Source organism: Salvelinus fontinalis, chromosome 34 (assembly GCF_029448725.1).
Source record: "Salvelinus fontinalis isolate EN_2023a chromosome 34, ASM2944872v1, whole genome shotgun sequence".
Classification (NCBI taxonomy): domain Eukaryota; kingdom Metazoa; phylum Chordata; class Actinopteri; order Salmoniformes; family Salmonidae; genus Salvelinus; species Salvelinus fontinalis.
The window spans coordinates 15911275-15939121 of record NC_074698.1 but is presented as its reverse complement, the minus strand read 5'-3'; the positions used below and the strand labels follow the sequence as shown (position 1 = coordinate 15939121).

Here is a 27847-nt window from a genome sequence, read left to right as displayed (position 1 = left end):
GAGTGAATGGTATCAAATACATCAAACACATGGTTAGCAGGTGTATGATGCCTTTCCATCTGCTCCTTTTCCCGGCCATTATTATGAGCCGTTCTCCCCTCAGCAGCCTCCTGTGATAGAGACATGCAAACACAGCACAATATTTGTAGTGCACACACTATTGTTTGCGATCACACAATGAAGCTCCTAATGAAGATGACTGACCAGATGCCAATATGATTGTTTGCCTCAAGGATCATTTGCATTACAATTGGCTCATTCATCCCCCTCCTCTCCCCTGTAACTATTCCCCAGGTCGTTGCTGCAAATGAGAACGTGTTCTCAGTCAACTTACCTGGTAAAATAACGGTAAAAAAAAAAATAATAATAAAAAAAAAAAAAAATTACAGGCAGATATCTGTGCAGCAATGGAATTATGTTTGAATAGATGACACATGAGAAATCCGACAGTGCGATTACTTTGAGGTCCTATAAGACTCTTTTACGAGACCCTCAGTCCCGGCCCAGGCAGTACATGCTGCTGAAATAATTCACCATGGATTCCCATCGGTGTCAATCCAAGGTCATTTGATTAGCCGATATGTATCAACTGTCCCAATCTGGCAGGCTAATACTTTAATTTTCTCTGCAGGCCCCCATACTGCTTAGATGCAGGACACTGAGAAATCAACCAGATCTGATAAGATCCCTTGATTCCTTCAGTCTGGATATGCAGAGCTGATGAAGCTGGGAGATAAAACAATGCTCCATGCTCGACTCACCCTCTCAGTATTCTTCCGTTCCCTATCCTTCCTCTTCCTTTCCCTATCCTTCCTCTTCCTTTTCCTATCCTTCCTCTTCCTTTTCCTATCCTTCCTCTTCCTTTTCCTATCCTTCCTCTTCCTTTTCCTATCCTCCATCTGCCTTTCCCTATCATCCTCTTCATTTCCTTATCCTTCCTCTTCCTTTCCCTATCCTTCCTCTTCCTTTCCCTATCCTTCCTCTTCCTTTTCCTATCCTTCCTCTTCCTTTCCCTATCCTTCCTTGTCCTTTCCCCATCCTTCCTCTTCCTTTCCCTATCCTTCCTTTTCCTATCCTCCCTCTTCCTTTCCCTATCCTCCCTCTTCCTTTCCCTATCCTTCCTCTTCCTTTCCCTATCCTTCCTCTTCCTTTCCCTATCCTTCCTCTTCCTTTCCCTATCCTTCCTCTTCCTTTCCCTATCCTTCCTCTTCCTTTCCCTATCCTTCCTTTTCCTTTTCCTATCCTTCCTCTTCCTTTTCCTATTCTCCCTCTTCCTTTCCCTATCCTCCCTCTTCCTTTCCCTATCCTTCCTCTTCCTTTCCCTATCCTCCCTCTTCCTTTTCCTATCCTCCCTCTTCCTTTTCCTATCCTCCCTCTTCCTTTCTCTATCCTCCCTCTTCCTTTCCATATCCTTCCTCTTCCTTTCCATATCCTTCCCCTTCCTTTCCCTATCCTTCCCCTTCCTTTCCCTATCCTTCCTCTTCCTTTCCCTATCCTTCCTCTTCCATTCCCTATCCTTCCTCTTCCATTCCCTATCCTTCCTCTTCCTTTTCCTATCCTTCCTCTTCCTTTTCCTATCCTTCCTCTTCCTTTTCCTATCCTTCCTCTTCCATTCCCTATCCTTCCTCTTCCATTCCCTATCCTTCCTCTTCCATTCCCTATCCTTCCTCTTCCATTCCCTATCCTTCCTTTCCCTATCCTTCCTTTCCCTATCCTTCCTTTCCCTATCCTTCCTTTCCCTATCTTCCTCATCCTTTCCCTATCCTTCCTCTTTCTTTCCTTGTCCTTCCTCTTTCTTTCCCTATCCGTCCTCTTCCTTCCCATATCCTTCCTCTTCCTTTTCCTATCTGTCCTCATCATTTCCCTATCCTTTCTCTTCCTTTTCTTATATGCCCTCTTCCTTTCCTTGTCCTTCCTCTTTCTTTCCCTATCCGTCCTCTTCCTTTCCTTGTCCTTCCTCTTTCTTTCCCTATCCGTCCTCTTCCTTTCCTTGTCCTTCCTCTTTCTTTCTCTATCCGTCCTCTTCCTTTCCTTGTCCTTCCTCTTTCTTTCCCTATCCTTCCTCTTCTTTTCCCCATCCATCCTCTTCCTTTCCTTGTCCTTCCTCTTTCTTTCCCCATCCGTCCTCTTCCTTTCCTTGTCCTTCCTCTTTCTTTCCCCATCCGTCCTCTTCCTTTCCTTGTCCTTCCTCTTTCTTTCCCTATCCGTCCTCTTCCTTTCCTTGTCCTTTCTCTTTCTTTCCCTATCCTTCCTCTTCTTTTCCCTATCCGTCCTCAACCTTTCCTTATCCTTCCTCTTCCTTTCCCTATCCTTCCGCTTCCTTTTTCCCTATTCTTCCTCAACCTTTCCTTATCCTTCCTCTTCTTTTCCCTATCCTTTCCTTATCCTTCCTCTTCCTTTCCCTATCCGTCCTCTTCCTTTCCATATCCTTCCTCTTCCTTTTCCTATCTGTCCTCTTCCTTTTCCTATATGTCCTCTTCCTTTCCCTATCCTTCCTCTTCCTTTCCTTGTCCTTCCTCTTCCTCTCCCTATCCTTCCTCTTCCTTTCCTTGTCCTTCCTCTTTCTTTCCCTATCCGTCCTCTTCCTTTCCTTGTCCTTCCTCTTTCTTTCCCTATCCGTCCTCTTCCTTTCCTTGTCCTTCCTCTTTCTTTCCCTATCCGTCCTCTTCCTTTCCTTGTCCTTCCTCTTTCTTTCCCTATCCGTCCTCTTCTTTTCCATATCCTTCCTCAACCTTTCCTTATCCTTCCTCTTCCTTTCCTTGTCCTTCCTCAACCTTTCCTTATCCTTCCTCTTCCTTTCCCTATCCTTTCCTTATCCTTCCTTTTCCTATCCGTCCTCTTCCTTTCCCTATCCATCCTCTTCCTTTCCCTATCCGTCCTGTTCCTTTCCCTATCCGTCCTCTTCCTTTCCCTACCTGTACCTTTCCTTTCCCTGTCCTTCCTCTTCCTTGTCCTTCCTCTTTCTTTCCCTATTCTTCCTTTCCCTATCCTTCCTATTTTCTTTTTTTTCATCCAATCTAAAGTAGCGAAGCACATGCCCCACCCACCTGAGGATCTGTTTATTTCAGCCATCTATTTCCTGTGTTTGATGGGTGCAAAATCCACTTGTCACTTAAATCTCCGTAGACTGATTGCTTTTTGTGACTCTTCATACTCTTGCTTGCACCTGTAATTTTTCCCCCGTTAACGTTACGTTACGACAACGGAAATGTTTGTAAAGACATGTCAAGCACACCCCGGTAATGGTTGAAATGGGCTCAATGGGATACATTGGCTGTTAGTTGAGTCGAGAAGAACACTAAAGCTTCGTCTGGAATTGAACGTTTCGTCTCGACACTTACATCACAAGAGAGAGAAGATAACTTTATTTTGATGGGTGTACATTTTTTTGTGGAATTGAAAAAAGTTATAATTTAATACAGTTTAATGTTTACAAATTAGATGCTCTGAAATGAAAGCAATTTCCAAAAATGAACTCGGATTATAGTGATATTATGTCTGCAAACAATGTAAAGTATGTTTAGATAGGTGTAATTGTGTTGATACCCTTTTATCCGAGGGTATCCTGCTATTGACACACTTATTGAATTATGCAAGAGAATGTGACAACCGTTATTAATGAGGCAGTCTAGACAGCGCAGGTGAGTGCAGGTAGGGTAGACAGAGCAGGTAGGGTAGACAGAGCAGGTAGGGTCGACAGAGCAGGTAGGGTCGACAGAGCAGGTAGGGTCGACAGAGCAGGTAGGGTCGACAGAGCAGGTGAGTGCAGGTAGGGTAGACAGTGCAGGTAGGGTAGACAGTGCAGGTAGGGTAGACGGAGCAGGTAGGGTAGACGGAGCAGGTAGGGTAGACGGAGCAGGTAGGGTAGACGGAGCAGGTAGGGTCGGCGGAGCAGGTAGGGTCGGCGGAGCAGGTAGGGTCGACGGAGCAGGTAGGGTCGACGGAGCAGGTAGGGTCGACGGAGCAGGTAGGGTCGACGGAGCAGGTAGGGTCGACGGAGCAGGTAGGGTCGACGGAGCAGGTGAGTGCAGGTAGGGTAGGCAGAGCAGGTAGGGTAGACAGAGCAGGTGAGTGCAGGTAGGGTAGGCAGAGCAGGTAGGGTAGACAGAGCAGGTGAGAGCAGGTAGGGTAGGCAGAGCAGGTGAGTGCAGGTAGGGTAGGCAGAGCAGGTAGGGTAGACAGAGCAGGTGAGAGCAGGTAGGGTAGGCAGAGCAGGTGAGTGCAGGTAGGGTAGGCAGAGCAGGTAGGGTAGACAGAGCAGGTGAGTGCAGGTAGGGTAGGCAGAGCAGGTGAGTGCAGGTAGGGTAGGCAGAGCAGGTAGGGTAGACAGAGCAGGTGAGAGCAGGTAGGCAGAGCAGGTGAGTGCAGGTAGGGTAGGCAGAGCAGGTAGGGTAGACAGAGCAGGTGAGAGCAGGTAGGGTAGGCAGAGCAGGTGAGTGCAGGTAGGGCAGACAGAGCAGGTAGGGTAGACAGAGCAGGTGAGTGCAGGTAGGGTAGACAGAGCAGGTGAGTGCAGGTAGGGTAGGCAGAGCAGGTAGGGTAGACAGAGCAGGTGTTTGGTGGTTGCAGCCCTGTTCCTCACCTTTATGTTAATGTATTCATACACTGAAGAAAAATATAAACACGACATGCAAAGTGTTGGTCCAATGTTTCATGAGCTGAAATAAAAGATCCCATACATTTTCCATGCGCACAAAAAGCTTATTTCTCTGAAATGTTTTGCACACATTTGTTAAATCCCTGTTTGTTAGCATTTCTCCATTGCAAATATACTCCATCCACCTGACAGGTATGGTATATCAAGAAGCTGATAAAATATCATGATCATTACACAGGTGCAACTTGTGCTAGGGACAATAAAAGGCCACTCTAAAATGTGCAGTTTTGTCACACAACACAATGCCATAGGTGTCTCAAGTTTTGAGGGGCCGTGCAATTGGCATGCTGACTGCAGGACTATCCACCAGAGCTGTTGTCAGATACTTTTTTATGTTAATTTATCTACCATAAGCCGCCTCCAACTTAATTTTTGAGAATTTGGCAGAACATCCAACCAGCCTCACAACCGCAGACCACGTGTATGGCGTTATGAGGGCGAGTGGTTTGCTGATAACATTGTGAACAGAGGTGAACATCGTGGCGGTGGGGTTATAGGATGGGCAGGCATAAGCTACGTACAAAGAACACAATTACATTTTATTGATAGCGATTTGAATGGACAGAGATACCATGACGAGATCCTGAGGCCCATTGTCATGCCATTCATCCACCTCTCATGTTTCAGCATGATAATGCACAGCCCCATGTCACAAGGATCTTTACACATTTTCTGGAAAATGTCCCAGTTCTTCCATGGTCTGCATACTCACCAGACATGTCACCCATTGAGCATGTTTGGGATGCTCTGGATCAACGTGCACAACAGCGTGTTCCAGTTCCCGCCAATATACAGCAACTTCCCCCAGCCATTGAAGAGGAGTGGGACAACATTCCACAGGCCACAATCAACAGCCTGATCAACTCTATGTGAAGGAGATGTGTCACGCTGCATGAGGCAAATGGTGGTTTTCTGATCCACACCCCTACCTTTTTTATGGTATATTTGACCAACAGATGCATATCTGTATTCCCAGTCATGTGAAATCCATAGATTAGGGCCTAATGAATTTATTTCTATTGACTGATTTCTTTATATGAACCGTAACCCAGTCAAATCTTTGAAATTGTTGCATGTTGCGTTTATATTTTTGTTCAGTGTATATATATATACAAATAGGCACATATGTTTCTTTATTTAACTCAAAATATGAGTACATGAAATGTATAAAAGTAAATTGAAAACCTGAATTCCCACCAAAATCCCTGAACTCGATTCATTATTTGTCCGTAAAACTTATGTGCAATAATTCAGTCAATATCTGATGGATTATAAAAATGTTAAAAGTTTGGAGTATCTTCATCCATTGTCCAACACAGGAGGTTGGTGGCACCTTAATAGGGGAGGATGACCACGTGGTAATGGCTGGAGCGGTTTCCAAAGTGTTTGATGCCATTCCATTTGCTCTGTTCCAGCCATTATTATGAGCCCTCCTCTCCTCAGCAGCTTCCACTGTAAATGTCCAACTGTTGCATTTTATTATAATTATTTTTAAAACCTTTTAACAATTTCGATGACCGTTGCTACTAAAAGGATACAATCAAAGTAGTATATGTTAGTAGTGCTGCTGTCAAAATGTCTCTCTCTTATTCAATCCTGTCAGGTACAGTAAGTGGTCATACACAAGGAAAGGAAGCCTTTTCTGACTATTAGGAAGAAGCCCCTCACACATTATGCCCCACCCACCAAAGAAGGGAGGTATCCTTGCGGTGTCTAGACGTGGTTACATTGTTGTGAGTAAGAGCTCTCCATTTATCTCCCCTGTGGTGTGTAGTGGCCTAGCAGCGTGTGATTTAAAGTCAATTTCCCCTCACCTGGAGGGCAGGCTGAGCCCAGCACACTGAGGGAGAGGAGAGGCACGGTGACATCCATCACCTTTGACTGCTTTACGGTTCAAGTTTCTAGGGCTTGGTCCCCATACCACTGCTTGTTAGACATGGGCTTTTACCAGATAAATATTCTATCATCGCAACAGGAGGCAATGTCTATCTATGTTCCGCTATTTTGACATACAGAACCCATTCATTCTCCCATCTCTTTCCTCTGTCTCTCAGGTGCCACATCCGTGTGATTGACACATTTGGCACAGAGCCGGCATACAACCATGAGGACTACGCCACCCTGCACGGTTACAGGACCAACTGGGGCTACTGGAACCTCAACTGCAGGCAGTACATGACCATGTTCCGTGAGTGAACTCTGAGCATAATCTCTCTTCTGACACTGGATGTGAGGGGAATGGGGTTGCGCTTGTTTATCAGGTATCAACCTCAGAAAGAGAGAAAGTGGGAAAGGGTAATATGGATTTTAGTGGAGGTTTGGCTTATGGAGTGTGTGTGGGGGCACATGTTGTGGGGCGCTTGTGTAGGTAGGCCTCTGGCCTCTCACAGTGGAAGCTCAGGGGCAGAGAGACGAGGAGGAGCCTGGGAGGGTAACAGCAGTTGTGGCCAAACAGATGCCTAGAGCTAGACACTAGAACTTAGCACCATAGGTTCTCACTGGCACGCACGCAGAGCTCAGACATCCAGCTGGGATCAGTGGAAGGAGAGGAGACTTCAGCTGTGTTTGTGCTCTTCCAATTAACTCAGTGTGCATAGCTTCTGTGGAAGTACTGCTGTTTTGGAAATACACATTGTAATTGCAAGCCACACTCATATTGGGTTTGAAATCGGAACATGTTATGAATATATGATTCTCATGGTTTTTTGTTTTTCATGTGTACTGGGAATACTCAGGCCTTGCTTTGTTTCCTGGTTTATGGAGTGACCACTGTCCTTCTCTTAGGTGATGTGGTCCCAGCTCGCCCAATCTATTCCTTTAACCACTGTCTCTTTATTCCTACAACTTACTCAACATGCTGCTAACTTTCATCTGAAACTGAATGTCAATATTTAGTTTAGTGTTTGACTGTCCCGTGTGCATCCTTTCCAGCCTCTAGGGCACCAGGCTGCTCGTTATGGCGCACACCTGTCACCATCCTTACCCGCACCTGCGGGTCTTCAGACTCACCTGGACTCCATCACTTCCTCGATTACCTGCCCTATATACAGTTGAAGTTGGAAGTTTACATACACCTTAGCCAAATACATTTAAACTCAGTTTTTTCACAATTCCTGACATTTAATCCTAAAAAAATTCCTGTTTTAGGTCAGTTAGGATCACAAATTTATGTAAAGAATGTGAAATGTCAGAATAATAGTAGAGAGATTTATTTCAGCACATTCCCAGTGGGTCAGAAGTTTACATACACTCAATTAGTATTTGGTAGCATTGCCTTTAAATTGTTTAACTTGGGTCAAACGTTTCAGGTAGCCTTCCACAAACTTCCCACAATAAGTTGGGTGAATTTTGGCCCATTCCTCCTGACAGAGCTGGTGTAACTGAGTCAGGTTTGTAGGCCTCCTTGCTCGCGTACGCTTTTTCAGTTCTTCCCACACATTTTCTATAGGATTGAGGTCAGGGCTTTGTGATGGCCACTCCAATACCTTGACTTTGTTGTCCTTAAGCCATTTTGCCACAACTTTGGAAGTATGCTTGGGGTCATTGTCCATTTGGAAGACCCATTTGCGACCAAGCTTTAACTTCCTGACTGATGTCTTGAGATGTTGCTTCAATATATCCACATAATTTTACTTCCTCATGATGCCATCTATTTTGTGAAGTGCACCAGTCCCTCCTGCAGCAAAGCACCCCCACAACATTGATGCTGCCACCCCCGTGCTTCACGGTTGGGATGGTGTTCGGCTTGCAAGCGTCCCCCTTTTTCCTCCAAACATAACGATGGTCATTATGGCCAAACAGTTCTATTTTTGTTTCATCAGACCAGAGGACATTTCTCCAAAAGGTATGATCTTTGTCCCCATGTGCAGTTGCAAACCATAGTCTGGCTTTTTAATGGCGGTTTTGGAGCAGTGGCTTCTTCCTTGCTGAGCGGCCTTCAGGTAATGTCGATTTAGGACTCGTTTTAGTGTGGATATAGATACTTTTGTACCTGTTTCCTCCAGCATCTTCACACGGTCCTTTGCTGTTTTTCTGGGATTGATTTGCACTTATCGCAATAAAGTACGTTCATCTCTAAGAGACAGAACGCGTCTCCTTCCTGAGCGGTATGACGGCTGCGTGGTCCCATGGTGTTTATACTTGTGTACAATTGTTTGCACAGATGAACGTGGTACCTTCAGGCGTTTGGAAATTGCTCCCGAGGATGAACCAGAATTGTGGAGGTCTACAATTTTTTGGGGCTGATTTCTTTTGATTTTCCTATGATGTCAAGCAAAGAGGCACTGAGTTTGAAGGTAGGCCTTGATATACATCCACAGGTACACCTCCTATTGACTCAAATGATGTCAATTAGCCTATCAGAAGCTTCTAAAGCCATGACATCATTTTATGGAATTTTCCAAGCTGTTTAAAGGCACAGTCAACTTAGTGTATGTAAACTTCTGACCCAGTGGAATTGTGATACAATTAATTATAAGTGAAATAATATGTCTGTAAGTAATTGTTGGAAGAATTACTTGTGTCATGCACAAAGTAGATGTCCTAACTGACTTGCCAAAACTATAGTTTGTTAACAAGAAATTTGTGGAGTGGTTGAAAAACGAATTTTATGACTCCAACCTTATGTAAACGTCCTACTTCAACTGTATATCACTCCCTTTGGTTCCTTCCCCAGGCGTCATTGTTTCTATTTCATGTATGTGTGCTGTTAGTGTATCTTGTTTTGTATTATGTTCCGTTTATTTTATTAAAACACTTACTCCCTGAACTTGCTTCCCGACTCTCAGAGCACGTCGTTACATTGACTATGAGTTATTGAGCGTGACCCTTTGCTATGTTTGTCCCTCACAGCACACACTCCAGACAACTCCTTCATGGGTTTTGTGGCTGAGGAGCTGAACAACACAGAGAGGCTGAGCATCCAGAGGAACAAGGTGGACAGCATGGCAGTGGTGTACGGCAAAGAGGCCAGCATGTGGAAGGTGATCATATGGATATTAATGTTCAATTTCTACACCACTAATGTCACAAATCAAGCAAAGAAAACCATATTGCTGAGAGTGCATTTGACTGACACCCCAATGGGCGTATCACCTGCTCCTGTTTACAAGATATCAACAAACAAATGACTTTTTCCCTACTAAGATGTGCAGTCCAGTTGAGGTGGCGTCTCAACATATTTACAGTCAGCAGTCTGTTATACTCTGCAGTGTATTCTGTCATGATGTGTTAAATGGAGTGCACCCCACTCCCAGAGACAAGCTGAAACATGCCTAAGTTATTCTCTCCTATCTGCCAAGCATGACACTTCAATCCACTAGGTATATATATGTACGCCCAGAGAGGTGTGAGTGTTGTGGAAGTGGCAATTGTTTTTGTTTAGCGTAAATTCTTTCTCCAAGCTACAGGAAAAAGGCATCACTTATTGATGTGTCTGGCCGCCTCCCCGTGGTTGAATCAGCTGCATTTATTCTCTCACTCTCTACTCTCTATTGAATTCCCCCTCACTCTGAGCAGTTTGAGGTACGGTGTGCGAGGTATAATATGATAAGATATCATATTTATGAGTATGAATGCCATCTGTGTCTGGCTCTCCCTCGACACTGACTACCCCTCACTGCTTCTGGCATCATCCTCAGCTCTCCGGTTCACATGCTTGTCAGCTATGTGTTGTACTACAGCTGTATGTCCACAAGGAGACAAAATGACTATCATTTTATCTCTCCCACTCACTCACTCTCGTCTTTTCTCCTTCCCACATGGTTTCCTCCTATTCTGCTCTCATGCCATGTTGATGGATCATCTCCAGCTCCAAGTAAGTATACCTGCACTTCCTGTCAATGTTTGACGTTTTGAACACCCTCTGAAACGTTGTTTTACATAGTACGGACTGTCCCTGGTGTTTGGTTTCTCTGCAGATTCCTTTTATAGAGATTGATACTGTTCATGCACAATGAATGCGTTAATGTTCCATTACATGTGCCAGACAGTTAACAAAAATGATTTTGAAATGAGTCAGCAGCTTTAGCTCTTCAGACACAGAAAGATGTTTCAGGTGAATCATCTATCTACCATAAAGATACTGGCGTTTTTATAAAAAGGCCTGAGGGTTGCGTTGATCCTGGTCTATCTGCATCTGTCATCCCCCTGTCAGACCAATAAACTGCTGCCCTAGAACAGGTTTAGGAAAATACAAAAGGTGGAGTTTTAATCAATACTCAGAATGTCAGCTCTCTACTAATGATAGTTTTACTTTGTGTGCTCTTTTATATGGAGTATCTGCAATGACATCAGTGGTTCTATTTACAACTGGAAGGGTTCTTAGTCTACAGAGGGAGAGCTCATACATATTTATTTATATTGTGTTCAGTACAGATGTTCTATGTTAGGCTAAGTATGCCACTGAAGATTTGAAGCAATACAACATTCTCACTACTATATGTAAATCATGCTTACCCAATACATGTCTATGATCAGTGAGCGGTGTGCTGCTGTAGCCAAGGTGAAACCCATGCTTACTCTTCACACTCTATGACATTATCGTGTCATTTGCCCTGGTGCTGCTGTTGCTTGGTGTAGGAAATCAGATCACCCCTCTAATTGGCTATGTCTGTATGCACCAGAGGCTACAGTAGCCACCCCACTAATCCTAGTAACAGTCAGTCATACAGGCTTCTGTCCACACTGCCCTGCACCAATCAGAAGCTCTCCAGGGTGAGAGGCCGATCAGTCAAGGGGTTTTAACTCTTCTGAGAGATGACCTCCATGCTACTGTAGTCTTAGGTTGAGCACATTCTTCTTTGCTCTTCAGTCTCAGGAGGGTGACACAGATAATATGGAGGAATCTCTAAGTGGAAGAGGCTGACAGCCAATGTCATGAATAACATGTTTGCCCCTGTCTTGGTTATGCCTGCAACCAACACACTGAACATAACTTTATGTTTGAGAAGAACTTTGAACTCATACAGAATTGGTTAAAAAAAAGAGTAACATTCTGCATATTTGGGGTGGATAGATAGTGTGGCCAGTCTGTGTGGCCAGTCTGTCCTAACCATTTGTTCCATTGACCCATAGGGTAAGGAAAGGTTCCTGGCCATTCTGCACCGCTACATGGATATCCATGGGACTGTCTATTATGAGACACAGCGCCCCCCAGAGGTTCCTGCTTTTGTCAAAAACCACGGCCTGCTGCCCCAACAAGAGCTGCAACAGCTGCTCAGAAAGGCCAAGGTATGGAGGGTTTCAATACCTTCTTATATAATATACTTCAAGTTGCCAGTAAACAGCAGCAATTTGGTTCATCTTTTTCTTTTCCTCTCTCAAACAAGCTCTTCATTGGGTTTGGCTTCCCATACGAAGGGCCAGCCCCTTTAGAGGCCATAGCCAACGGCTGCATCTTCCTGCAGCCCAAGTTTAAGCCGTCCCACAGTTCCCTCAACCATGAGTTCTTCAGAGGGAAGCCCACTTCCAGACAGGTGAGCGGGTTGTCTCTGTGGTGTCAGTGGACTGTCTCCATACTGTCGAGAAAATGAATGTTAGTCAGTGAATTAGTGCAAGGTAGGCCTCAACCTGACTCGTGTGCTTTTCTGCTCGTGGCTGTGTCCATGTATTGTCTGGATGGAGACTGTATTGACTGATATAGTATTGTGTTAATTCCTCCATCAGGTCTCCTCACAGCATCCCTATGCTGAGCAGTATATAGGCAGGCCACATGTCATCACGGTGGATTTTAACAACTCCCAAGAGTTTGAGTCTGCCATACGTGACATCATGAGGACCAAGGTTAGTATGCTAATTTCACTTGAGATGATAAATTAATATATGCCATTTAGCAGACGCTTTTATCCAAAGCGACTTACAGTCATGTGTGCATACATTTTAAGTATGGATGGTCCCGGGAATCAAACCCACTATCCTGGCTACAGAGGACCACATGATTTCACAGAGATAAGCGTGGCTGTTCAGAGACAAATGACCTTTCAGATGTATTATCTTCACTGCATCTCATGTTAAAGAAAGTCTTGAGTATTGACAGTACCTACGCATATGATTAATGGTGCCGTGGAGGTATATAATCTCCTCTCCCACAGACTGTATTTCCAGTTGTGACCCACTTCTCTTTCACATTGCTAATTGAGCTGTTAATCACAGGATCCAGTGTAACTGCAAACTGCATAGCTGGCTCCTTCCAAGGACTTTAGTCCTAATTGCCTCAGAGATGGAGTTGCTTAGTAGGTAAACTGGGCAGCAGACACCTGGGTTAGTATGGCAGTCTTCCAGAGGGCCCATACTGTCTTCTCCAGGCACTAACCATTGTCTACTGGAGATGATATTAATCTATCATGCTGTGCTCAATCTGTCGCCAGGCCAACATGCAAGGTACGGCCAATCGATCCCCCAACAAGCGGGGAATAATGGCAGGTTAAATTTAGCCCAGACTTGCTGCGGAGGGAACCAAAACGGAGCATCCACTTGATGAAATGCTATGGTAGAACACGTGCATGTAATGGGTAGGAGTGGAGGAGAGGGGCAGGAGGAAAACAAAACAACTAAATAATACAGGACACAAGCACTTCTCATTATGTTGATATACAGTGCATTCAGAAAGCATTCAGACCCCTTGATTTTTACATTTTTGTAATATAATTTTTTTTACCCCACTTTTTTCGTCATATCCCATTACGATCTTGTCTCATCGCTGCAACTCCTCAACGAGCTCGGGAGAGGCGAATCATGACCTGCATAATCACGCTCCTTAACACCCGCCCACTTAACCGGGACGCCAGCCACACCAATGTGTTGGAGGAAACACCGTTCAACTGATGACTGAAGTCAGGCTGTAGGCACCTGGCCCACCACAAGAAGTCACTAGAGTGCAATGTGCAAAGTAAAGCTCCCCCCGGCCAAACCCTCCCCTAACCTGGACGACGCTGGGACAATTGTGCGCCGCCCTATGGGACTCCCGTTCACGGCTGGTTGTGATACAGCCTAGGATCTAACCTGGGTCTGTAGTGACGCCGCAAGCACTGCGATGCAGTGCTTTAGACCTTTGCACCACTCGGGAGGCCCCTTGACCCCTTGACTTTTTCCACATTTTGTTACATTACAGCCTTATTCTAAAATGATAAAATAAGTTAGTTTCCTCATCAATCTACACACAATACCCCATAATGACAAAGTGAAAACAGGTTTTTATGTTAGCAAGTTTTATACAAATAAAAACATATCACATAAGTATTCAGACCCTTTGCTATGAGACTCGAAATTGAGCTCAGGTGCATCCTGTTTCCATTGATCATCCTTGATGTTTCTACAACTTGATTGGAGTCCACCTGTGGCAAATTAAATTGATTGGACATGATTTGGAAAGGCACAAACCTGTTAATATATAGTAAGGTCCCACAGTTGACAGTGCAAGTCATAGCAAAAATCAAGCCATGAGGTCGAAGGAATTGTCCGTAGAGCTCCGAGACAGGATTGTGTCGAGGCACAGATCTGGGGAAGGATACCAAAAAAATTATGTAGCATTGAAGGTCCCCAAGAACACAGTGGTCAACCATCTCTGGAGCGCTCCACCAATCAGGCCTTTGCGGTAGAGTGGCCAGACGGAAGCCACTCCTCAGTAAAAGGCACATGACAGCCCGCTTAGAGTTTGCCAAAAGGCACCTAAAGGACTCTCAGACCATGAGAAACAAGATTATCTGGTCTGATGAAACCAAGATAGAACTATTTGGCCTGAATTCCAAACGTCACGTCTGGAGGAAACCTGGCACCATCCCTATGGTGAAGCATTGTGGTGGCAACATCATGATGTGGGGATGTTTTTCAGCAGCAGGGACTGGGAGACTAGTCAGGATCGAGGGAAAGATGAATGGAGAAAAGTACAGAGAGATCCTTGATGAAAACCTGCTCTAAAGCCCTCAGGACCTTCAGACTGGGGGCGAAGGTTCACCTTCCAACAGTACAACAACCCTAAGCACACAGCCAAGACAACGCAGGAGTGGCTTCGGGACACATCTCTGAATGTCCTTGAGTGGCCCAGCCAGAGCCCGGACATGAACCCGATCAAAAATCTCTGGAGAGACCTGAAAATAGCTGTGCAGCGATGCTCCCCATCCAACCTGACAGAGCTTGAGAGGATTTGCAGAGAAGAATGGGAGAAACTCCCCAAATACAGGTGTGCCAAGCTTGTAGCGTCATACCCAAGAAGACTGAAGGCTGTAATCACTGCCAAAGGTGCTTCAACAAAGTACTGAGTAAAAAAGGGTCTGAATACTTATGTAAATGTAATATTTCCAAAAAATGTTTATACATTTGCAAACATGTCTAAAAATCTGTTTTTGATTTGTCATTATGGGGTATTGTGTTTAGATTGATTAGGGGAAAATCAATGTAATACATTTTAGAATAAGGCTGTAACACAATGAGGAAAAAGTCAAGGGGTCTGTATACTTTCCAAATGCACTGTACTATACAGTACACACTGAAGGTGAAGAAAAACATGTCCCCTCTTTGATCCTATGTGGGTGAACAACAATACTGATCCCTGTGATATTCACTGGTGTAAAAGGAACCCAATTGTCATACTTGAGTAAAAGTAAAGATAATTTCATAGAAAATGACTATAGTAAAAGGGAAATTCACCCAGTAAAAGTCTAAAAGGATTTGATTTTAATTATACTTATAAATCATTTCACATTCCTTATGTTAAGCAAACCAGATGGCATGATTTTCTTGTTTTATTATTTTACGGATAGCCAGGGGCACACCTCAACACTTAGAAATAATTCACTAACAAAGCATTTGTGTTTAGTGAAGCAGAAGCAGTAGGGATAATCAAGGTTGTTTTCGTGATAAATGTGTGAATTGGCAAATCTTTCTGACCTGCTAAGCATTCGAAATGTAACTCGTACTTCTGGGTGTCAGGGAAAATGTATGGAGTAAAAAGTACATTATTTTCTTTAGGAAAGTAGTGAAGTAAAAATTGTCAAAAATATAAATAGTAAATTAAAGTACAGATACTCCACAAAAAACGACTTAAGTAGTACTTTCTAGGATTTTTACTTAAGTACTTTACACCACGGGTGATATTGTAATCAGGTATACTGGTCAGATATGATGAGTATGTATGCAGGAAATGCGGTCGGTTTAGAGATGTACATGTATTCTAAAGCTGAATTCAATTCAGACTCCATGGAGAGCAGTTACTTTCCTGTTCCTTTTCATTCCATTATATAAAGATGCCCAAAAGGCAAATTGCATTCTGGAATAGCTGATGAGGTGCCAGATACATTTCATTAAACTCAGATGAAATAAACAAGTAAGTGAGCGTTAAAGGGAAGTGAATGCTAAAAGGAACCATTTATCAGTTTAAAAGCCCAAGTGCCTCTGAGAGGCCTGATGGTAAACAATGAGATCTCTTTTAAATGGCACAGACATCTTAGGTTAGGTGATGTGGAATGGGACTACAGTACCATCACACTGATTTGAACATTTCCCACTCCAACATGTATCATAATTATTTATGTAATCTAACCCAAATAGGCTTTGGATAACAGCAAAATAGAAAGCATTGGCCTGCAGACTTCATCCTTTCACACTGATGACCAACATATGTTTACTGCTGCATTAAAAAGAAATGCCTTCAATGTGCTGTTTTCACCGCAGTGTCACAGCATCTGTTGTGTATGTAACATACGTTCTAACCTGTAACACTGAAATATGCCAGCTCTGGAGGAAGTTTTCACATGATCTGGTAAAGGTCAAAAGTGGGATGGTCATCACATCCTCCAGTGAGTTGTTAAAAAGATTCAGACATTCGGTTTAGCAGCTCGTACATAACCTGTGATCGATTGTCAGCTTAATCCATTGTTTGTCATATTGATGTAGTCAATGTTAATAGAGTAATGAAATCAAGTCAAAGGCTGTCACCTGTGATGTAGGAGGTCATTGATTATAATATGAAGCAGCTCATAATGAAGCCGTTCACAATTACCTTAATGAATATGTCAGCTTTGATTAACGGTAAACCGTTTCAGTACTATTATATCTGTGGTGTTGGAGGTCTGAAGCCGATGGTGTGTGACGGTGTATGATTTCCTTTCTGCAGGTGGAGCCATATCTGCCCTATGAGTACACCTGTGAGGGGATGCTGGAGAGAGTGCATGCTTACATCCAGAACCAGGTGGGTTTGTGTTGCATACACCGGCCTCCATTACCCCGGAGATGGTGCAGCCGACCTCATCCACATTTATTTATGCACAGGCAAGATGAAGTCACACGGTACTGTATACATATTAAAGAGCTAATTTACACACACACACACACACACACACACACACACACACACACACACACACACACACACACACACACACACACACACACACACACACACACACACACACACACACACACACACACACACACACACACACACAGTCCTGTTTAACTAACCTTGTGGGGACACACAATTCAGTCCATTGAAAATCTTCTTTTCCCTAACCCTAAAACTAACCCTGGACCTAATTCTAATCCTAACACTAATTCTAAACTTAACCCTAAACCACCTAGAAATAGCATTTGACCTTGTGGGGACTAACATAATGTCCCCAGTTGGTCAAAGGTTTGTTCATTTACTATTCTTGTGGGGGCTTCTGCTTCCCTCAAGTATAGTTAAACACGTCCACGCACACAACCACACACACACTAAAAGCCTTTTAATATTTCTTTGCACAATTACACACATTGTCATGCTCCAGTACGTTCATCATGCTGAGATGATTTGTGCGGTGCACAGAGGGGCCTGTCTGCCAGTCTGGTTAAGGCCGTGGCAGTGGGAGAAAAGGGGAAATAGGGTGGCCTATGCCCAGCTCTGATCCACTCCCCCATCTGTCCATCACACACAGAGTTGTGTGCTCAGTGGGCTGTGACTGACTGAGACTGCCCGCCTGGCATGTACGAGCCCAGACTCCCAATCAGTGACAACCCTTCTATCCTCCTCCGTGGGCAGCACTGACCCCCATGATCCTCACGGATTCTTTATTTAGAATTTTTATACTGCTTTCTCATGACACACAGCTCGCCCTGTTTTCCTGTTGAGCAGTAGCCCAGGGCCTGGGGGCCGTGGTGTGGTGGAGTGGAGGAGGCCTGGTTATTGCAGCAGGGCGCTGGGAGCCTGTTTAATAAACCGGGCTGGGGGTCAGAGGAAGATGTCGCAGAAATATTATGACCTGTTCCTTATGAATAGGCCCAACTGGGGGAGGTGCTCTCCCAGGGTTGATTCCTGCCTGAAACTCATTTGATTATTGGTGGTATAACTGTATTATAGACATGACGATAGTTCAGTGTTAAATTCAAATCTTCCTCCCATCATATCTAAGCCAATATGACACCAATCTCAATGAAAATTCGCAAATCAACTTGATTGGAGGTACTCAACACACTCCCTGCCTCTTGTCATGAGCCGTTACTGAGAACCACATAGCAGAGTATTTCTTGTGCCTACCTAGCTAAAATTCTAGACGTCGATTAAAACGAGACTAAAGCGACCATCGGGATTTTAAAAATGCCAGATTGACTGAATGTGTAGGTGTAACAGTTTTTTGTCAATTTATAATTTATCCTCTCACGTGCTCATTTCTGTCCGTTAAGTGCCAAAGATGCTACCTTTTTGTAGCATTTCTGAAAGAATATGTGAGCGGTGCAAATGCATGCTTGCTAACATCGGAGAAACTCATCAGTTTAATATCCATAATACATTCCAGTACACTCTTACACAGTGCCAAACTAACAACTCTGCCATGTGTTGGATATTTTTCAACTCTGTCGCGCGCACCTGTGTGAAGCTAGCCACAATAGTGGAATTTGCGGTTCACCTTCAAACTAAAAGCACCCATTGAAAATGATTCAAACTGATACAAATAGTGGTTGAGATGTTGAACAGCCCTTAGCCGTGGTATATTGGCCATATACCACATCCCCCCGGGCCTTATTGCTTAATTATGTTGTATAATAATGTTGCATAATCACCTTCCAGTGTAAAAACCTTGGAATTTAAATAGAAAAAACCTTTAAATTTTAATTGAAAATAGGCATTGGTCTGATGCTGAAAAATGCACCATCATTTGCAAATAAATTAAATAAATTAAATTAATAAAAAATCCTACAATGTGATTTTCTGGATTTTTCTTTCTCATTTTGTCTGTCATAGTTGAAGTGTACCTATGATGAAAATTACAGGCCTCTTTCATCTTTTTAAGTGGGAGAACTGCAGAATGCTTTGGTAGCCATGCAGGTTAAGTGTGCCTTGAATTCAAAATAAATCACAGACAGTGTCACCAGCAAAGCACCATCACACCTCCTCCTCCATGCTTCACGGTGGGAACCAAACATGCAGAGATCATCCGTTCACCTACTCTGTGCCTCACAAAGACATGGTGGCTGGAAACAAAAATCGCAAATTTGGACTCATCAGACCAAAGGCCAGATTTGCACCAGTCTAATGTCCATTGCTCGTGTTTCTTGGCCAAAGCAAGCCGCTTTTTCTTATTGGTGTCCTTTGGTAGTGGTTTCTTTGCAGCAATTCGACAATGCCCTGATTCACGCAGTCTCCTCTGAACAGTTGTCGATGTGTCTGTTACTTGAACGCTGAAGCATTTATTTGGGCTGCAATCTGAGGTGCAGTTAACTCTAAGGAACTTATCCTCTGCAGCAGAGGTAACTCTGGGTCTTCCTTTCCTGTGGTAGTCCTCATGAGAGCCAGTTTTATCATAGCGCTTTGTTTTTTGCGACTGCACTTGAAGAAACTTTAAAAGTTATTAATTTTACGTATTGACTGACCTTCATGTCTTAAAGTAATGATGGACTGTCGTTTCTCTTTGCTTATTTGAGCTGTTCTTGCCATAATATGGACTTGGTCTTTTACCAAATAGGGCTATCTTCTGTATACCACTCCTACCTTGTCACAACACAACTGATTGACTCAAACGCATTAAGAAGGAAAGAAATTCCATAAATTAACAAGGCACACCTGTTAATTGAAATGTATTCCAGGTGACTACCTCATGAGCTGGTTGAGAGAATGCCAATAGTGTTCGAAGCTGTCAAGGCAAAGGGTGGCTACTTTGAAGAATCTCAAATATAAAATATATTTTGATTTGTGATTTGTTTACTGCATGATTCCATATGTGTTATTTCCTTGTTTTAATGTCTTCACTATTATTTTACTTGTGTAGAGAATAGTAAAAATAAATAAACCCTTGAATGAGTAGGTGTGTCCAAACTTTGACTCGTACTGTATATTCATATTATTCCAGGAGGCTGGAAGGCGATGTGTATGTCATAAGAGCTATGGTGATGCTGCTTTTATTATTCTGTCTAAATCAGAACCCATCAGAATGTATAGCTAATAAATTAATGTATAGTTCACAGCTGAATTAATTAAAAATATGTATATATACTGTCACACACAGGTGCAGTGAAATGTGTTGTTTTACAGGGTCAGTCATATTAGTACAACCCACCTGGAGCAAATTAGGGTTAAGCCTTGCTCAACGGCACCGACAGATTTTTCACCTTTTCGGCTTGGGTATTTTGGTTACGACCTTTTGGTTACTGGCTCAACGCTTTAACCACTAGGCTACCTGCCACTTCAATGCTGAATGTAGGCTACAGTAGAATTGACTGATGAATGTAATGCTGAATAGCCAGATTGTGTAGTTATTCTGTTGTATTGTACTCGGCAGGAATTCTGTGCACCCGAAGCTCCATTTCCCTCAGCAAATGCCTCCAGCAGTTGGCCAGGCAGCCCCCCCAGCCCCTTTGTCCTGCTGCCCAACTCCAGTGCCCTGGCCTGGGCCTCCAACATCAGCACTCCCCCCTCCTGGCCCCCGCTTAGCGCCCTGAGGCTGCTGGCCTCCCTGGAGGGCCAGTCATGTATAGATGCGTGCCAGAGCGCAGGCCTGATCTGTGAGCCCGCCTTCTACCGCTTCATCAATATCAAAGAGGCCTTCAGCGGGTGAGCTACTGCTGCTGCCTCCCTTCACCACCATGTGATCACACCACCATCTGTTACACAACATTCATCTTGTAATATAACGTTCAGCAAATTCTGTTATACAGCATGATCACTGAGGAAACAAACAATGAATATGAGCATCTTAAATTCTTCTGAATATCCTCCCTCAATCTAATGCACTACCCAATGTGCTTTGGTGTAATGATATTGATAGCCATTTATGAAGCCTTTTTTTAAACATTGATTATAATGTAAATCACATGACTTAATATGAATAATGATATATAAAGAAATGTCTGTCTGGTGTCTCCGCCCAGGCTGGAGGTGCAGTGTGAGGGGGTGGAGGCTGAGATCAACCACATCTTCCCAGCCTTCTCAGTGGAGAATAGTGAGTGTGGCCTCCAGAAAGACCCTCTGCTGTTCAGCTGTGCCGGGGCCAACACCAAGTACCACCGCCTCTGTCCCTGCAGGGACTACCGTAAGGGCCAGGTGGCGCTGTGCAGGGACTGCTTATGACTGTGACCAGCACCTGGGGGAAGATGACCTGACACCCCTCCCTCAGCCTTGGCCATCCCAGGGGCCCTTTCTATAGGTGGGAGGGACACTGAGGAGGATAGCCCTGCTGGAGGTCACTGTGGGTGACACAGAGGAACCAGTAGGGTCGGTCGCCATGGGGTAGAGGAGCAGGTGTACAAAAGATCACTGCTGGTATCATTATAGCACAGGGTGGAATGCTTCACGGAACTGGATAATGTTAAAGTGAGACAAAGGAGACTCCCTACCTGCTGCTCTGATCGGAAGCTCAGTGCTTTGGCAATTCTGAAATTACTAGAATACCCAGTCGCCAAACCCACAAAATGGCTGCCAAACAAGACGTGTGGCTGACATAATGCATCTCAGGGAAATGCATGATTGTACTGTACCCTGCTAAAGTGATGACGCTGCTATAAGGTGAAAGTTTTACAATAGTCTTTATGGACTACATTGGGTCCAACAACAGGAATGTTAGGGGGATGGAGTTATGAGGAACACAGAAATGAGGGGATTCAAAATGATATCCCTGATAATTGTATTGCAATGCTATAGTTGCTAATATCTGCATTGCTTCAAGTGACATGCAGATACTGTATGGAATGTAATGTTCTGTGAAATACTTTGATCATATTGCAGTTGGGATATTTGTACAGTAGATGCACTAATAGATGTAATATTTTCCATGTCTCATACATTAGTATATTTGTACATACAAGTGTTGATTAATAAAAAAGACAATTGAAACATTCTGGTACAACTCTTCTCTTTCACAACTCTTCTCTGGTACAACTCTTCACCTCTAAAACAAGTTTAAGAGTCAGGTTACGTCTTGAGACATGCATGAGTCTGTAGATTTAGAAAAGCAATTGAGTGTAAAGCTGTCATCCATCTTTTTTGGTCAATTTCACAAAGCCAAATGGAAGAGAATGTTCTAATGACTTCTTTCAGAGTTGGTGATTTCTCTGCAGGCACTGTTGGCTTGGACTCATTTAGTTCATGGAGTGGTGCCTAAATACCCACAGACAATTCGTGAGAAGGTTGCCAGAGTGGGTGGAAGGCTGCATTTAGATGGTGCAGATCTCAGAGTGAGTTCTGTTGGGACGGAGAGTAGTGTTGGCTTATCCATGGCTCTAGATGCAATAGATCCCACCTCTCAATCATCTCACCACAACCAGCAGCTCTACAGTTCTTTGCTATCTTGGTCTGTCCGACTTCAGGATTTTCAGTCTTGTAGACACCAATGATTTACTGAAGTAACCGTCAAACACAAACTTATACTCCACAGTTGCCATACCCCAATACCATGATGAGACCCAGTAAAGTGAGTTTGCAGGGGAGCTGGTCCATGGGGGAGATTGAGCTGGAGGTAGATGTTGAGAAAGCCTATATACTGTAGACAATCATTCAATTATCCCTTTGCAATCAACAGGGTTAATAGCCCTCATCAGCATTTCCCATTCCCTGACCTGGGTGTAAAATGAACGTCATCATTTACTTGTTGAGGCTGCCAATAATGTACTCATTTACATATATTTTGATATAGAGGCACCAATATGGATTTAGTGAAGGAAACTGCCGGAGACATTTCTACAACATCTGATGTGAATTTTACGATTCTTCCACAAGTAGATCACTCTTTCATAAAACACATGGAAGACACTCTGAAACACATGACTGATTCTATCATTTCAGAGAATGACATTAACCAACACATCAGACAATCTGTGCTGATGACTAAACAAAGTTTTAGTTCCAAATTCCTGTTGGTCCTCCCACGGTCTTCTCCCTCCTGCGGTTGTCCTGATTAAGATGCCATTGCCAGGTTGTGTATCACTCCTCTCTGGAGGTAACAGAGAGCCTCGCAAACTCTGCAGGGGGAAAATAGAGATGGTAGAAATTAGAAAGATGAACCTACCTTCAGGCCTGAAGAGAGGGAGGATGTCTACAGGCAAACTCTGCAAGCTCCAACTTCAAACAGGCGTCTCATTCTGAAGTGCATTTCAATCTGCAATGAGAAACTTTTTCAAATTAAGTCTTTCTTTCTTCCTTTAAGGTTTTGTCCAGTAGATATATCTACTACTGACTTTAATCACAACTACAGTACAGTGCTTTGTTGACTATTGGTGTGGCGTATTGTACATTATGTTTTTGTTACATGATTTAGGTGAGGGGATATGGGATTTAATGACAACATCATTTTGTAGTGCCAGAATGAATCCGCCAACTTGTTCTACCACACTAGCCTGACATGCACAAAATGGCTGAGGTGACGTGAAAGACAGTCTCATCATAGCTGCTCCAGAAATGCTGAACACTCTTAGCCAAGATAAGAGAAGTTTTAATGAGATATGTAGAGAGAAGATGATTGGAATTTGCCAGCTTAATGAAGGTGCTTATACTCCATTGTCACCTGAGTTTAATGGAGAGACACATTTAAGCCCATTCTAATCATAATTTTCCTGTCTGTGAACTCAAGTTGAACTTTAGCTTGAAAAAGCACAGGCACAGGAGTGAGAACTGAAGGATGGCAAGGAGGAGGAGAGAGATGGGAACGGGGTGAGGGAGCCGATGAGCTTTTCCTGTTCCAACTAACTTTGAACCTAAATTCAATGACATGGTGATATTTTTTGTTGAGTTCACGTTGAATTCATGTTAGTTGACAATTCAACCAAATGTAAATCAAAACTATGACTGACTGACGTCTGCGCACTGTCGGGAGGCTCTCCCTTCGCCCAACTGTCCTTTTGATTGAGATGTTAATCTGAGGTCCTGACTCTGTAGTCACTAAAGATCCCATGGCATTTACTGAAAGAAAAACCCCATCCCCTCACACTACCTTTGCCAATGACATAACTCTATTACAGACCATAGATGTTTCTCTAATGCTGCAGGTAATAGCCAGTTCACATTCCCCTGCTGGTGTAATCCCCCATGCGTTAGGCAGCGGTCTAACTGTGACTTTGTGAGGTGAAAGTGGACTGAAGCAGCAGAGAGGTCTATAATATATTATTATCTCATAAGCCTCAGTGCATCTCTGCTGGTCTTGAGATAAGAGGATTCGACTGTAGAAAGCCAACAGCACAGGTTGGAGCATCTTGACTCTCAAGAGGCTTTCTGATTTTATAAGTGTGTTGTTTTCTGGAGAGTGTTCAACTGTCATGGTCAAGAACCAAACGTAGAAAGGGTCATGTAAATGCCATGCAGTAGTTCTGGCTCACCTAACTCTCTCCTTCAGCTTTCTGTACAGGTCTTATCAAATCAAATTGTATTTGTCACATGCGCTGAATACAACAGGTAGACCTCACAGTGAAATGCTTACAAGCTCAACAATACAGAAAATAAAAACACATGAGAAATTAAACACACAAGAATGAAACTTCATTACAGTGGCAAGAAAAAGTATATGAGCCCTTTGGAAATACCTGGATTTCTGCATAAATTGGTCTTAAAAATGTATCTGATCTTCATTTAGGTCACAACAATAGACAAACACAGTCTGCTTAAACTAATAACACACAAAAACATACCGTGTAAACATTCACAGTGCAGGGTGGAAAAAGTATGTGAACCCTTGGATTTAATAACTGGTTGACCCTCGTTTGGCAGCAATAATCTCAACCAAAAGTTTTCTGTTGTGGCGGATCAGACCTGCACAAAGGTCAGGAGGAATTTTGAACCATTCCTCTTTACACAGCTGTTTCTGTTCAGCAATATTCTTGGGATGTCTGGTGTGAACTGCTCTCTTGAGGTCATGTCACAGCATCTCAATCGGGTTGAGGTCAGGACTGGACCACTCCAGAAAGCATATTTTCTTCTGTTGAAGCCATTCTGTTGTTGATTTACTTCTGTGTTTTGGGTCGTTATCCTGTTGCATCACCCAACTTCCATTGAGCTTCTCCACACATGATGTTGTGTTCCTTCCAAACAACTCAACTGTAATTTCGTCTGTCCACAGAATATTTTTCCAGTAGTGCTGTGGAACATCCAGGTGCACTTTTGCAAACTTCAGACGGGCAGCAATGTTTTTTTGGACAGCAGGGGCTTCTTCCGTGGTGTCCACCGTGAACACCATTCTTGTTTAGTGTTTTACGTATCGTAGACTCGTCAACAGAGATGTTAGCATGTTCCAGAGATTTCTGTAAGTCTTTAACTGACACTAGGATTCTTCTTAACCTCATTGAGCATTCTGGGCTGTGCTCTTGCAGTCATCTTTGCAGGACGGCCACTCCTGGGGAGAGTGGCAACAGTGCTGAACTTTCTCCAATCATAGAGAATTTGTCTTACTGTGGACTGATGAACATCAATGCTTTTAGAGATACTTTTGTAACTGTTAGTGGAATTAAATAATTCCTCTAATGTACTCATTAATTAAAATCAATCTGTCTATTTATAAGAATTTGTAAGATACTTATTAACATAAAATAGACTGTAACGGCAATCCTCCTCCTCTTCATCAGACGAGGAGGAGTAGTGATCGAACCAAGGCGCAGCGTAGTGAAATGACATAATTTATTGAACAAAACACGAACTTGACTAAACTAACAAAAACAACAAACGGTGTAGACAGACCTAGACGACGAACTTACATAAAACAAGAAGAACGCACGAATAGGAAACATAGGCTACACAAATGAACGAGGAACAAACAAACCGAAAACAGTCCCGCGTGGTGTACAGACACAGACACGGAAGACAATCACCCACAACGAACACTGTGAAAACGCCTACCTAAATATGACTCTTAATTAGAGGAACGCCAAACACCTGCCTCTAATTAAGAGCCATACCAGGCAACCCATAAACCAACATAGAAACAGAAAACATAGAATGCCCACCCAACCTCACGTCCTGACCAACTAACACACATAACAAACTAACAGAAATAGGTCAGGAACGTGACATAACCCCCCCCATAAGGTGCGAACTCCGGGCGCACCAGCACAAAGTCTAGGGGAGGGTCTGGGTGGGCATCTGACCACGGTGGTGGCTCAGGCTCCGGGCGAGGTCCCCACCCCACCATAGTCAAATCCAGCCTCCATCTCCCCCTAAGAATGTCCACCCTCATTTTACCCCCACAAAATCCTCTTGGTAACCTCAATGACAGGGACAGCACCGGGACAGAGGGATAGATCAAGACAGAGGGATAGCACAGAATATAGAGGTAGCTCAGGATAGAGAGGGAGATCAGGATAGAGGGGCAACTCCGGACTGAAAGGCAGCTCCGGACAGAGAGACAGCTCTGGACTGAGGGGCAGTTCTGGGTATATAGCCGTTTCTGGCTGAGGGGCAGCTCATGGCTGACTGACGGATCTGGACGCTCATGGCAGGCTGACGGCTCTGGACGCTCATGGCAGGCCGACGGCTCTGGACGCTCATGGCAGGCCGACGGCTCTGGACGCTCATGGCTCTCTGACGTCTCTGGCTGCTCATGGCTCGCTGGCGGCTCTGGCAGATCCTGTCTGGCTGGCGGCTCTGGCAGATCCTGTCTGGCTGGCGGCTCTGGCAGATCCTGTCTGGCTGGCGGCTCTGGCAGATCCTGTCTGGCTGGCGGCTCTGGCAGATCCTGTCTGGCTGGCGGCTCTGGCAGATCCTGTCTGGCTGGCGGCTCTGGCAGATCCTGTCTGGCTGGCGGCTCTGGCAGATCCTGTCTGGCTGGCGGCTCTGGCAGATTCTGTCTGGTTGGCGGCTCTGGCAGATCCTGTCTGGTTCGCGGCTCTGGCAGATCCTGTCTGGTTGGCGGCTCTGGCAGATCCTGTCTGGTTGGCGGCTCTGGCAGATCCTGTCTGACGGACGGCTCTAGCGGCTCCTGTCTGGCGGGCGGCTCTAGCGGCTCCTGTCTGGCGGGCGGCTCTAGCGGCTCCTGTCTGGCGGACGGCTCTGTAGGCTCATGGCAGACGGGCGGCTTTGCAGGCTCATGGCAGACGGGCGGCTTTGCAGGCTCATTGCAGACGGGCGGCTTTGCAGGCTCATTGCAGACGGATGGCTCAGACGGCGCTGGGGAGACGGATGGCTCAGATGGCGCTGGGGAGACGGATGGCTCAGATGGCGCTGGGGAGACGGATGGCTCAGATGGCGCTGGGGAGACGGATGGCTCAGATGGCGCTGGGGAGACGGATGGCTCTGGCCGGATAAGGCGCACTGTAGACCTGGTGCGTGGTGCCGGAACTGGAGGCACTGGGCTAAAGACACGCACCTTCATGCTAGTGCGGGGAGCAGGGACAGGGCACACTGGACTCTCAAAGCGTACTCTACACCTGGTGCGTGGTACCGGCACTGGTGGCACCGGGCTGAGGGCAAGCACATCAGGATTAGTACAGGGAGAAGAAACAGTGTGTACAGGGCTCTGGAGACGCACAGGTGGCTTAGTGCGTGGTGCCGGAACTGGAGGCACCGAACTGGATACACGCACTACAGGGAGAGTGCATGGAGAAGGAACAGGGCTCTGGAAACGCACTGGTAGCCTAGTGCGTAGTGTAGACACTGTAGGTACTAGGCTGGGGCGGGGAGGTGGCACCGGAAATACCGGACCGTGCAGGCGTACTGGCTCTCTTGAGCATTGAGCCTGCCCAACCTTACCTGGTTGAATGCTCCAGGTCGCCCGACCAGTGCGGGGAGGTGGAATAACCCGCACCGGGCTA

At 44.7% G+C, this 27847-nt stretch overlaps 1 protein-coding gene across 1 annotated transcript in view; it reads left to right on the top strand.

The window, feature by feature from the left end:
- The window catches only part of LOC129833283 (alpha-1,6-mannosylglycoprotein 6-beta-N-acetylglucosaminyltransferase B-like), an 81494-nt gene extending 59541 nt beyond the window's left edge, over window positions 1-21953 (top strand). Inside the window, exons 10-18 of the mRNA XM_055897752.1 lie at window positions 6712-6845; window positions 9509-9639; window positions 10467-10472; window positions 11732-11887; window positions 11986-12132; window positions 12323-12439; window positions 16767-16841; window positions 20404-20675; window positions 20993-21953. Of these exons, the coding sequence (XP_055753727.1) occupies window positions 6712-6845; window positions 9509-9639; window positions 10467-10472; window positions 11732-11887; window positions 11986-12132; window positions 12323-12439; window positions 16767-16841; window positions 20404-20675; window positions 20993-21191 (1237 nt within the window). The 3' untranslated portion in view covers window positions 21192-21953. The remainder of the gene's footprint in view (window positions 1-6711; window positions 6846-9508; window positions 9640-10466; window positions 10473-11731; window positions 11888-11985; window positions 12133-12322; window positions 12440-16766; window positions 16842-20403; window positions 20676-20992) is intronic.
- The last annotated feature ends 5894 nt before the right edge of the window (window positions 21954-27847 follow it).